Here is a 13,757-nt window from a genome sequence, read left to right as displayed (position 1 = left end):
CTACAATTCAACTTACATGGTATGTTAGAATAGTGTGTTTACCACAGGGCCAGCATTATTTAATATTAAACAGAAACTGTGATTTGACTGAAGACATAGAAATGAAAGGGTGGGATCCTCTCAGTTGTGTTTAAGGTCAAATCCCCAAAATTCCTTGCACGTAGTTCCTGGAGGGCTCCTTCCACCACAACAGTTACTCCCATGATGAAGTGTCCCTTTGCATGCTTTTAGCTTGTGTCCTGGAATTAAAACCCATCCTCCCAGGTCCACACTAAGGTTTGCATGCCATAATTTTGTTGCATAGTGTTGTGGGGGAAGGGAGGGCAAGCAAACACTTGAGGAGTATCCACGGGGAACTAGAGACCTTCTACGAAAGGACTGGAAATATAATTTTAATTGAATTGGCTACTTCCTTTAAGCTCTATTGAGAAGTGACTGGCAGGAAATCATTAGAGAAATTGTGTCCCGTCAGCTATTTGGCATCTGCTGCCTGACTCCATACAGCCGAGGCTTCCTGGATTTAGTCACGCTACTGTGACTCTATAAACGTGATGCGAAGTGAGATAACCCAGCAGAACAGGTTCTCTGCAAAGATATACCATAGATTTCAGGGTCAGAGATAAAATCCATCTCCTCCCTGGCATTTCTGAAGCTACTAATTAACTTTGGCTGGTTATTCCCAGATGAACTAATGTAGGACACAGGGAAGAAACACACGGTGACACAGGGTCATGCTCCTTGTTGTACACCAGAGAGATACACACAATGACATACTGCCACGTTCTGGTTATAAACTGAGAAGGTAGGCACAAATGACAGAGCACCATACTCCTGTTACATGCCACAGGGGTATACACACAGTGACATCATGCCACATTTGTGCAGTTACACGGTCGAGAGGATACACAGCAAGAGGCCACTCTACTCTTGATGTTTGTTGACCAGGCACAAATTAAGAACGTTTGCCACCTTTCTCATTTCTTTTCATACCCATTTACCCTGGCATTCTTTCCTTCTCTTGTACCCAGCACCTGTGCTCAGGAATGACCTGTTTTGATGACATATACTGAGTGACAAGCTCAGCTATCTGTTTCGTTATCAGCAGTCGTGCTGGCTGGCTTTCGCATCGACTCAACACAAGCTAGAGTCACTTCAGAAGAGAGAAACTTAGCTGAGAAAACAGTCACCAGACTTGTCTGTGGCCCAGCCAATGGAATGCTTTCTGCATTGATGACTAATGCAGAAGAACTCGGTTCACTGTGGGCGATATTAGCCATGGGTTAGTGGTCTAGGCTGAGTGAGCCACAAGGAACAAGCCAGTAGGTATCTTCTATGGCCACTGCATCAGCTCCTGCCTCCTGATCCCTACCCCGAGTTCCCTAGACAAGCTTTAAGATTAAATAAACCCTTCTCCCCCAAAGTTGCTTTTGGTTATGGTGTTTTATACCATGCAGCAATAGAAACCCTAAGAGAGAAGCCTATTTCTATCGGAATAATATCACTGTGTGTTCTCCTCCGAAGCCAGGGCCAATCACATCATAGGGCCAATTCTGTCACCGTATCAGGGGAGCCTAAGGGCTCTCTTCCGTCATGGATCCTGTCCTTTTTTAAGGATGTACGTCCCACACTTTGGCATGATCTCAGCTATGGAGTTGTACTTTAAACAGCTCATTTCCACCTCTGCTAACAACTCTTCTGATGAAGTGTAATTGACAAAAGTGAGCCTGGTAAGTTAGTTACCATGAAAACCCTTTAACAATGGGGAACCTTTTAAACCACCCTCAAAGGAGCTGAGAGAAATATATTTCTATTTTTATCACAACTTTTCGGATATCCCCTGCCCCATCCACTTATGGTCTGTGAAAAGCCAACAACAACAAAACGAATGGTCAGCTAGAAAAAAGGGGGAGGTGTTATTAGGACTAAAATCCACCATGCTAGGAATAAAACCAACTATTTCGTAATCTAATCCCCTAAGATTTAACACTCTAACCTTCCTGCTAATCGCACACCCTCTTTGCCAGTAAAGAGAAAGAACCTGTATGTTCTTACAAAATTGAATGGCATAAAGCCCAGAAACTATGAAATAATACAGCATGGAACAATATCTGATCCTAGAGTTATAAATACCGTGTGTCAATCCTAGCATGCGTTTAATAGAGGAAGCCTATATGTAGTAAGATGGGCTTGGTGTTATGCGTACAGCCATAGTGAACAATGCAGAAATGTACCAGGGAGAAAGTGGCTCCGGGGATGGTGGGAGATTTTAATAAGTTTGTCATACAACAAGGAGCTACTTGTAGAAATACGGTCTAGCTTAGGCATAACCTAGAGACTCCCGTATCCCTCTCCTTTCAGAAGTGATGTCAGCTCAAAATAGGCCAGTATTCTTTTGGCATCTGTTATTATAACAAGGGTGGATTTATGATAATGGTAATAGTTGCTAGGTGCTTGGCCAATAAGACAGCCACTCCTCTCATGATTCGAGTTCATTTGGGCATCTTGTTCCAATTCAGATTCTGTTTCAGTAATTCTTGGGTGGACCAGAATTTGTCTGTATTGCAAACAAGTTCTCAGAGAATAACAAAGTTTTGGATGTTTAGACCACATGTCGAGTAGGCATACCTTATCTCTCAGATGACAAGCCTTTGAAAACTGTCCTGTAAGCTAGACCACACACACATACACACACACACACACACACACACACACACACACACACACACACACCTTCTCTCACATCCATCTGCAGGCATCCACACTGAGTTTGTTTCTCTGCCGACCAGCATGTACCTTGTCAGTGAATCCGATAATCCTGAAGCAATGCTGAATCACGTCAAACTGTCTCCGGTAAGACTCTTTGGACGTGATGTCCTGCGTGACTCTTTCCGTCTCAGCAGCTATATATCTGAATAAAACAGACCATGACCCAACACAGTAAGCACTCACTTAGCAAACAGCACCATGGGGCAGGGCGGGGGCCACCTGGGTTTCTTCCGTTTCACAGGCTAATACTGTGGTGGAGGAAAGAAAATGGCGGCAGTCGAGCTTTTGATCACTCTAAATAAATTGCAAGTGCTCAGACGGGGTTCTTGCCCTCTCCTCTTGCATATTTAACTTAACAGAATGAGCCCTCAGTTAAAGAAACAGCTCCATTTACTCCTAGGTTTGTTAGCTGCTCAACTGAACACTTAGCCAGCAACCTCCTCTCCACCAGCAGCAAGGGGTCTTGCAGGAAAACTTACCTAGGAGGCTTTTCCTCAGGAAGTCTGAATTCAGCAAGTTTCTTTTGGTGATAAAGACCAGCATAAATATAGTAAAATATGTGAAAATTTTTCTCTCCCCTAGGGGAAAAAAATCGAGGAAGAAGCTTTATTTGTAGAATTTATAGCAGGCTTTTCCAGACCTAAATAATTGATTCCATTTCCTTTCTGTACAAGATATTATTTCACAGCAAATTTACATAAGCGGGCAATTAAATACGTTTCATCCCAATGACAAAATATAAATCATCACAACCTCACTTTACCAAACACATGCATCTTCACTATAAACTGAAGAATGTTCCAGAACTAATTCAAGTAGCAACTCAGTTGCATGCAACAATCTTTCCATGAAGCTCCTGGTCCTGTGCGTCGGTGACCCAAGCCCCAAGCTTCAGAGGGTGAGAAGTCTGGCCTACAGGGACCAACCAGATACCCTGCTTTACGGTAGCCTCAGGTAGGAAATGTGTGGGAGTCCCTCAGCGCTCCAGAAAGAAAGAATTCCTCTAGGGCAGAGGTTTGCACTCTCCCAGGGTGCTGTGCTTTCAGACACTGCTATAAACACCATTCCTCAGTCCCTGGTGGCTGTTGCTGTCTACATCCTGTGTTGTTTTGGTTTGTTTGCTTGTTTTTCCTTTTTTAATGTGTAGCTGGTATTTTGCAAGCATGCCTCTGTGCATCGTGTGCATGCAGTGCCCATGGAGATCAAGAGGTTTTGGATCTTTGGGAACTAGAGTTACAGAAACTTGTTAGGTACTACCTGGGTGCTGGGACCTGAAGCTGGGTTCTCTGCAAGGGCAACAATTGCCATAAACCCCCATCTCTCCATTCCTTGCCCTCATCCACTAAGCTTCCCTGGATAGGATGCCCAGCATGTTCTTTGTGTCAGAAAATGACACAGAAGGAACTGAGGAGCACACGCCTAGATACAGTGCAGCAAATGGCAGTGCCACGACACCAAAAGTGTCATCGCCTTTTGATAATGAAATTTCATTGCTAGATCAACATGGGTAGGGGAGTTTTGGAAACTGATACTGAGGGCGGATTTGGAAAGTATTGCCTCCAAATCCCTTTCTTCCCTCTGGAAGAGGGCAGCCTTTCAGGCTGATATACTTACAGCAGGAAACCCTACTGCCCACCAGACTCACTCTATAGGAAGAAGCCTGGTGTGCTTCTCCTCTTTCCCCGTCTATGGCTTGGTCCCACTCCTCCCTTTATCACTCCCAGGTATCTTCGCCCTCCTCAGTCTCTTCAGGATGTTTTATCACTGTGTTCTAGATACCTCTACTTGCCATTTCTCATTCGTTCACAGAACATTACTTCATTGTTTTATTTATGTTTTTTCCCCCAATCACAGGAGGTTGAATCCAAGATCTTCACTTTCTAGGCAATACTCCACCAATAAGCAACATTCCAGCCATTGGCTTATTTCTCATGATCCTCCTGTCTCAACCTCCCCAGCACTGGAATTACAAGGTGCACGCCACCATGTCAAGCTATTTTCATTATTTAAAACAAATCTCATTGTGTGCATTTAAAGCATCCAGTGTGGTACAAAATGCACATAGTTTTAACATTTTATTATTCAACTGATAAATGTATTGAACGCCATTTTTGGCAGGCACAATGCTGGACACCAGAGTAACAGTTCTAAGAGCATTCACACCCTTTTGGAGCATTCCTTCTAGATGGAGCTAAATGAACTAAGAGGAGAGCTTGAGAGGATGGCTTTAAAAGAAACAAACAGGGGCATAGGATAAAGAATAATGTTGATAATGGAATTCACTTTATGTCAAGTCAGGGCAAAGACTCCAGGGAAATAACCTTACAGTGAAGCCCTGAAGCTTGAGTGGGAATTGTAAGGAGTTATAGATAGACAGGAAGCAGAAACAGAAGTCTGCACATGAGGGCTCAAAGGGCTGCCTTACACTTGGCCAACCTCTGAGAGGTTGTTTATTCAATGTACATTGGTCAGACCTTCACATAACTTCATCCAAAGATGGGGGACCAGGAAACGAGATACTCAAATGTGCCCAGTGAAGGGTAGAACCATCACTGTAGATGTAACTTTAATTCACCCCATGTGATTGTTGCCTTGTGGGCTTACTACTGAATAAGCTTGTCCTTTCTAGTTCTTTCTGAACTCTGGCTGGCTGGTTCAACTCAGCTGTTCTTGCTCAAACTCCTCTCCAAGCTGACTGATTCAATCTGGTTTCTCTCAGCTTCTGAATGACTTGCTCTGCGCGGCCTCAAATGAACTGTAGCAGTCTATTCTACTCTTCCGGCTCCTTCTCATTCTGGCTCCTTCTGCTTTAACCTGTATCTGGTTTGTTTTCCCTGTAACTTGTCTGTAAAACCGTGCTGCTAAAAGCTGCCTCTTAACTCCACGAACTGAATTGAACTCAACTCAACTCCACTGCACTGCCTCCTGTGCTGATTGACTGGGCTGAACTCAACTGACTAAACTCAACTGCCTGAACCGACTTCAACTCAAATCAACTGAACTCACTGAACTGAACTGATTGAAACTTCTTAAATAGCTTCTGTTTCCTGTTTGTTCTTGTGAGAGTTGGGTATATCCTATCCTGTCAAATCCCTCTCTGAATTGTCATTTTGTCTGTCCCTCAGTTAGACATTGAGAGACCAAATCTTTTGGGTTCAGACACTATCTTAGAGAACCTCAGCTAAGGTTGAAAACAGGCAGGTATCTAGGGCCAGTTTCCGCTAGACCTACATCTAGCGCCAGTTTCCAGGTTATTCCCCAACAGATCTGCACCTCTAGGTGACAAGCCTGCCCCCGACACCTCACTTCCTAGCCACCACCAATCAGGAGGAAAACAGAAGTTAAGTTTATAGTTTGGCTCCCTGTAGCAGCCAAATATGTTAAAGACCATAATGGACCCCAGTAAGATGTGTGTCAGGCTAGATACCTCTTTTCTTGTCTCTATAAGTGCTTGTCTGAAACTAAGCTTAGGCTATCCCTCCATTCTGCTACATCAGAGAGAGTGGTGTGGCCCAACCTCAAGCTTGAATAATGAGATCTTAATGTGACTGCATCAGAATTGGCTCCTTGTTGGTCTTTTGGGGTTCACGAACATTTCCTGGCACAACAAAATCAATGTTTGGAATTAAAGGTGTGTACTAAGGGTGCATCTGTATTCCAGCCAGAGCAGCTGGGTTTTAAAGCCTTACCCTCTCTCCATCCCATTCAATTCTCTTAACAACCTTGGGAGGTTGGTGTTATTAGGCCTGTATGACTCATGAAAAAAGTAAGGTGAGACACTATTTACAGCAAGGAGCAACATTCCACTGGAAGAGCATGGCGCATAGGACACAGCAGTGCCTATTCCGTCAGAGACAGTGCCTTCAACTTTAAAATCATACCAATGTGGGGAAGAAGAGACAGAGATTCACCCAAGTGATCAAGAAGCTACAGGGAAGCTTCAACCACTTGTAGCTTCACATTTCTTCACTCCTGTGTTCACTGTGCAGACCCGTGTCTACTGTGCAAGGCAATTCTCTGATGGAGGAAGGTGTTTGGTGCTTCTGGTGTGCACACATGTTCATGTGTGTGTGCATGCGTGTGTACAGGCATGCATGCATGCATTCGTGCCTATGTGTGTTCCTGTGTGTGCGTGTGTGTATGTGTGTGTGTGTTTGTGTGTATGTGTGTGTGTGCGTGTGTGTGTGTGCATGTGAGTGTGTGTGTGTATATGTGTGTGTGCGTGTGTGTGTGTACATGCATGCATGCGTGCATTCGTGCCTATGTGCATGTGTGTGTGTGTGTGTGTGTGTGTGTGTGTGTGTGTGTGCTGGAGATCTAACCTTGCATGCCATACCCCACCAGCCAAACACACAAATGCTTGGATTCTTAAGCTGGTCCTAGGCCTGTGGCTCCCATCTGCCCAGTATCTGACTACCCCGTCTCTCTTCTTCTCCACTCTACTACCCTTATTCATTCGGCTTCTCCTCGTCTCCATTGGCCCACTGAACTAGAGGTAGCATTTCAAAATGCAAGTTAGTGGTGACCACTCCCCTTCCTGAAAACATCCTCCAGTTTCCTAGTCTTTTTAGAAAATATTCAAAGCCCCGTGTAATCCATTCTTAGTGCCCCCCCTCTCATTCTCTGCACTCCCAACCCCATCGTGTTGGCTAACTCTTAAGGGATCCACAGATCTCAGGAAATCTTAAATCCAGGAAACTCATCTCTCCTTCTGGACCCCCAGGTGTACTGCCTGGTCTCTGGTTTCTTGTCAACCTGACACAAGGCAGAGTCATTTAGGAAAAGAGAACACCCACTGAAAAAAGTGTTCCTACCATATTGGCCTGTGGTGCATTTGGTGTAAGAAAGCAGGCTGAGCAAACCATGGGAAGAAGCCCGAAAACTCCTCCATGGCCTCTGCGTCAGTCCTGGTGTCTGTCCTGTTGTGATCCCATTCTGACTTCCTTTGATGTTGGACTTTGATGTGGAAGTATAAGCAGAATAAATCATTTCCTCCCTGAGTAGATAGAGTAGAACTCCCCTTTTCCTCTGTGAACCCCACACAACTCTTCTTCCTAAACCAGATAGTGTGGCCTCTTCACCGGTTTGTTTCCCCAGCACTTACTTGAAAGCTATTGCTTCCGAGCACTGATCACATCTGCTCTATTGACATCTTCCTATAACGACTGTGAGCCTCTCACCCCCTCCCCCACACCCACTGTGGACACAGGGACCTTGTCTTGTTTTCTTCTGGCCTATAGCAGGCATTCAATATTGACTGGCTTGTGTTGTATGTAGCCCTGCTCCTGAGAAACTCTGGTGCCCTGCAGTGATCAAAGCCGACAAGAAGAAGAGTGGCTGACCCTGTTAACATGCACTGTCTTGAGTGCTTTTAAGTAAGTGTACACAGATAAACTTGTGGGTCTTACCAACAAACCCATGGGGCCATGGCTAGTGGCATCCACATTTCACAAATGAGCTTCAGAAACATTCAGTGACCTGCCCAAGGTCACAGAGTGTCAGAGGCAGCATTCAAGCCCAGAACGACATGCCGTTGATGATTATTACCTATGACAATAATGCTTTTCTTAAGACAGAGTGTTGTGCTTTAAATAACATCCCCCACAGGCTTGCATATTTGAGCACTAGGTCCCCAGTGGGTGGCACTGTCTGGGGAGATTATGAAACTTTTAAGAAGTGCAGCCTGGCTGGAGGAAGTACATCATTGGGGCAGGTCCTGAGGTTTGACAGCCTAACCGGATCTCCTGTCCTCATTCTTGGCTCTCTGTGTGTCCACGAAGTGTGAGATCCTCCAGCCTCATGCTCCTGCTACCATGCTTTCCTCGTCATGATGGACTGCGTCTCCACTGGGATTGTAAGGTAAAACAAACCCTGCCTCATTGCTTTTCATCATAAGATCACAGCAACAAAAAAGCAATGGATACTTAATATAATTTCATTCTTTTCTCTCCCATGTGAAAGGAAAATATATGGAATATTTTCAGTCCTCTTTGTTATTGAGAACTTCACATTTAATGGATAAAGTGGATCTTTAAGTTATGTGCAGATTAATTGTTGTTAGATTCTACCTTATACAACGAACTCAAGAGCATTGCCCCTGGCCCTTGGCACTCTCCCCCTTAATGCCTTTTAGGTAAAACAAAAACAAAAATAAAACCACCACGGAGGGCTGAAGAGATGGCTTAGCTATTGAAACCACTTGGCATTCTTGCAGAGGCTTTGAGTATGGTTCCCAGTGTGTGCACGGCAATTTGCAACCATCTGTAACTGCAGTTCCAAGGATCTTACTCCCTCTTCTGGGCTCTTAGGGTAACAGGCACTCATACTGTGCACAGACACACATGCAAGTAAAAACACCCACGCATGCAAGACAGACTAGATCTTCAAAAGCAAATCGGCTACCACTGGTACTTTGCTTTTAAAAATTGGGAGAGATTAAAGAGCAAAGGGGAGATGGAACTTTCAAAGTTCCCAAGTTCTTCAAGTTTATATCGGCAGAGCAAAAAATAAACAAACAAATGGTGATAGAGTAGAGGGGCACCTACGCTGCCTGCTGTATAACTCTGGATTTTTCAAGGAGATACTCGGAGATTCTCGCCCCCATGACAGCTCCCGTTGGTGTGAACATCATTTCCAGATACTTCCCGAAGCGGCTGGAGTTATTGTTGATGGCTGTGCGGGCGTTCCCAAAGGCTTCCACCAGGGAGTTCACCTGGAGAATCTTCTGGCGTAAGGTCTGATTGTTGGCCTGGGGAGAACAGACAGCATTCAAGAGAAGCCTTCAGAAGCAGCTTTCCAATCACGTTGCCCTGCACCCCTCCCAGGCTCCCTTTCTAAGGACTCTACTCTGGGAAAGTTAGCGTCAACACCACCCCCACCCCGCCACTCCCCGAATGGGTTTCTTACATGAAGGGGTCATGAGGTGCCGTGAATCAGAAAGCCAGATTCGGTGGTAGTTTTAAAGTCTGGCTGCATCACATAGGAAATCTTTCACGTGTTTACTGCTTAACAGTTTAGAAAGATTTCTAAACACCGACATCTTCTAGCTTTTTCACTATGCTCTTCAAAAAACCTCAACTCAAATAAAGGAGTTCTCAAATCCTTTCTTAGCCATATGCACTGATGCCAGATAAGGCAGCCCCCTGACTAATTTTGTAATCCTCCCTTCCATGTCTGGGTCTAGGCTAGAATTTTCCTTTTCCTTAGCTGTTGCTGCACAGTGGTTTCCCTTTGCCATTTTCCTAATCTCCACAGTACCCCCATCCCCCGCCCGATCTGACTCAGGGTCTAACCTCTCTTCCCACTTAGTGGTTCAATGTTTCTAATACAGTGAAAACACAAAATAATTAGTAGCCCGCAGTCTAGTAAGTCCATGTTGCTATTATTTTTCTCACGACATGAAGTGAGATCAGCATGCTGGCATCTTAAGAGCCTAGCTATCAGGAGGCAAACACAAAAAAGATGAAATCTTATGGTAATTCCTGATGTAAAAAAAAAAAAACCATAGTACTGTCTTCTGCTGTGAGGGCTTCTTCAGGGGCTTCAAGCCATAGCATGCAAAGCCGGTTGGCCCATACCTTTCCTAAGAAAGTGAGGTGCTGGACAATCAGATGGGCGTTTTCCGTCTTCCCTGATCCGCTTTCCCCACTGATGACAATGCACTGATGGAAAATAGAGTCAAAGGAGGGATTCAACGAATTGCCACGCAGAAACAACACGCACACTGGGTTGTGGTTTTCCGTAGAACACCGTCCACTCTATCCCTTCATCTTACAATGAACAGCTGTTCTATTCTGGGAGAGCGACTTGTCACTGCAAGGTGGAAATGTAGCATTGTCTGATGGTACCATTGTTCACTGATTCCTGCGGGTTGTTTGGTCTCTTCCTGTTACAAACCATATTGTAACGAATAATCCTATACACAGGTCACTGTATCTACATGCAGATTTGCCTGCTGGGTAAATTCCAAGTGGACAACGTCTGATCAATAGGTAAAGGTGTTCATTATCGTGCTGCTCTGCTAGGGACCACAGCGGCTGGCTAATCCACTAGAGCAACAATTTGGGTTTGCTGGCACGTTAGGAAGGGTACACGATACAAGGCCAGCTCGTAGGACACGTACATACATGGGACATGGGGTTTGGGTTGGTGCATTCAAAAAGGTACACAACCCAGGGCCAGGTACATGGGAGACAGGCATGGGGCATGTGGAGTTAAGGCAGTAGCATATAGAAAGTAGCATATAGTCTGTAGCCTCGAGGCCTCACCACACAGTATATTGATTTGTGTCAAACTGGTAGGTAAAAACTGGTATTCAGTGCGGTTTTAGTCTGTGTTTCTTTTATTATGAGTGGGGTCAAATACCTGCCAGTGCTTAAGGTTGATCACTTTTTCTTTTTTGTTTTTGGTCTTACTTAGAGCAGTGGGCTGTTTTTATTGTCCTGTTAGCCAGGTTCATCTTAACGCTTCTGGAGCTCTTCGTACGCAAAGGAAATCAATGGTGGGGTAGAATAAAAGCAGCGTATTCAGCCTTTGTACTGGCTTCCTGGCATAAAGCTTCTTAGAATTTCCTGACTGGTGGAAGGACAGGAGCATCTTCTGCTCCTCAAGAAGAGCAATGGCAGCCACACCTCAGCTATGAACGAGGTGGTTCCAAGTGGGAGCCAGATTATCTCAGGACAAGGGATGGACACCAAGAAAGAACAGATGTATAAATCAGAGGACGGAAACTTTCAGACCCACCTCCCACCTTCCGGGAAGACAAAAAAAGGTTGAAAGTTGAGTTCAATCAAAACTTGTATTGAAAAGAACCATTTTATTTATTGTTATTATTATTATTATTATTATTACTATTATTTTATTCAAAATATTCTATTAGCACGTATTCCCTGCACAGAGTGTTGGACTCCACAAAGTTTCTTTCAAGTCTACCATATGCTTTGACTGAATTCATCTCAGTCTTAGTCCCTGAGTTATAAACACATTTTTAATGATTTATTTATTATCTTATGCATATTTGGTGTCTCACCTGTATGCATGTCTGTGTAAAGGTGTCAGATCCCCTGGAACTGGAGTCATAGGCAGTTGTGAGCTGCCATATGGGTGCCGGGAATTGAATTCTGGTCCTCTGGAAGAGCAACCTGTGCTCTTAACCATAGAATCCTCAAGATATATATATATATATATATATATATATATATATATATATATATATGTATATATATATGTCTTAAAGAAATGAGATTGAGTGAGTTTTGGGATTGATGGATTGAGGGTCCTGGGAGACGGCTCAGGTGAAAGGCAAGATCCTATGTTTCCCCGCATCTCCTCCTATCTGTCCCACGTATGTCTGCCATGTGGCTGCTGTGGTTATACGCTAATACGCCAGTAAAAACAAACTTAGTGTTCTTAATTCCCTAAGTTGCTCTAGTGAATAAGCCAGCCTGAAAGAGGGTTGTTGGAACCCTGAATCTGTACTTGGGTTGGCAGAATTGAGCATCTTGGATATTCCATTTGTAGCCTGCACCTGACACAGGGCTCTTTTGTTAAGCCATAACCCGTGGGGTGCATGTTAACTCCAGAGTAGAGCAGGATCGCACTGAATTGTAGGGCAACACTGGAAAAGCTGTTTAGTGTTGGAAAACTCACAATTTGGTGCCAGAAACAAAACGGGGGAGGGGGAGAGAAGAAAAAATACCACAGCAGGCAAATTTGAAAGTCATGTCCTCTCTTTCCACTAATTTTCTCTCTGAGAAACCTGTGGACACTTGGTAAGTCTCCACCATAGTACAGAGATTTCCCTCTCTTGCCATCAGTAAGCCTGAGTGTGCTGTCCCGTGCGTTCTGTGGTACAGTGGTTTGAGTAAGAAATGTCTCTCACAGTTTAGGGCACTTGAACACTGAGTCCCCATCAGTCAGTGGGGAGGTTCAGGAGGTTCTGTCTTGCTGAAGGAGCGCGAGAGTGGAGATGCCTAAGCCGCTGGTCATGTGCTCTTTTGCTTTGTGTTTGCTGTTCCAGGTAGGGCTCCCAGCTGCTCCTCCAGCAGCCACACTTGTTTGCTGCTGCCCCTTCCCACCTCTGACTCTTACACCTCGGGAGACCAAAGAAGTCCTTTCCTTCTGGAAGTTGTCTTGGCCATGGTGTGTTATCAAGTGACAGAAAAGTAACTAAGACCCAGGTATTTGTCCTTTGACTCCTTTGGTCTCTGGAGGTACACGCACAGTGAGCTCTCATAAAATTTTCTTGCAAACTTAGGTTACCTTCATTTGTTTACAGAATGCAGAAATAAAGGAAAATAAACCTAGGAAAACGGAGGTAGGGTCAAAAATAGAATATGCCAGGCTGTGAATTATAAGCCTAGACAATTAAAAATTATGAGTTAAGTTTGTGTTTAAGTAACGTTGAGCTTAAAGTTTATCAGTCTTAACCCTAAGCCATCAAATTTCCCAGCAGCTAGATGATACAGGACATCTAGCAAGGGCAGTATTTCACATGCACAGGACGCAGTCATAAAGATTCTGAGATATTAACAGGAGGGAATTTCATTTATGCTGTTATATATTGCATTTTTTATTACAGCCATTGCATGTAATCAGGTTGTGGTTGTTCTACGTCCTCATTATGTTCATATTAGAAATGTCTTTATGGCGCCTCATGAGAGAAAATGAGTGCTCCTGACGCACGTGTGTTATGCATCTCAAAAGGGTTTTCTCCTTCTCAGGCTTCCTGTTCCCTCGTGCAGCAAATTTATTCCCCATTTCCTCGGGGTAGCCTCAGCAACTACAGGTCCAAACACAAAATGGAAGATGTACTATGTCTTACCTGGTGAGCTGGTAGGAGTGGAAGGTGAGTTCTTACCTGGTCTTTGCTGAAGGTAACCAAACACTGGTAAGCATTATCTGCTGATGCGAATATGTGGGGGGGATTCGAGGAACGCTTCACCCCATGGTAAAGCCTGGAAAACTGAAGGGAAGGAACAACTCATTGACAG

At 44.4% G+C, this 13,757-nt stretch overlaps 1 protein-coding gene across 1 annotated transcript in view; it reads right to left on the bottom strand.

The window, feature by feature from the left end:
- Myo3b (myosin IIIB) overlaps nt 1-13,757 on the bottom strand; it is a 348,212-nt gene that overhangs the window by 182,763 nt on the left and 151,692 nt on the right. Inside the window, exons 11-15 of the mRNA XM_032901950.1 lie at nt 13,625-13,729; nt 10,344-10,427; nt 9,312-9,514; nt 3,246-3,344; nt 2,794-2,908 (exon numbers count right to left, since the gene is read on the bottom strand). Of these exons, the coding sequence (XP_032757841.1) occupies nt 2,794-2,908; nt 3,246-3,344; nt 9,312-9,514; nt 10,344-10,427; nt 13,625-13,729 (606 nt within the window). The remainder of the gene's footprint in view (nt 1-2,793; nt 2,909-3,245; nt 3,345-9,311; nt 9,515-10,343; nt 10,428-13,624; nt 13,730-13,757) is intronic.

The sequence above is a fragment of the Rattus rattus genome, chromosome 5 (genome assembly GCF_011064425.1).
Source record: "Rattus rattus isolate New Zealand chromosome 5, Rrattus_CSIRO_v1, whole genome shotgun sequence".
NCBI classification, from domain to species: domain Eukaryota; kingdom Metazoa; phylum Chordata; class Mammalia; order Rodentia; family Muridae; genus Rattus; species Rattus rattus.
Note: the sequence above shows the minus strand (reverse complement) of the source record. Positions and strands in the feature narration are given on the sequence as shown.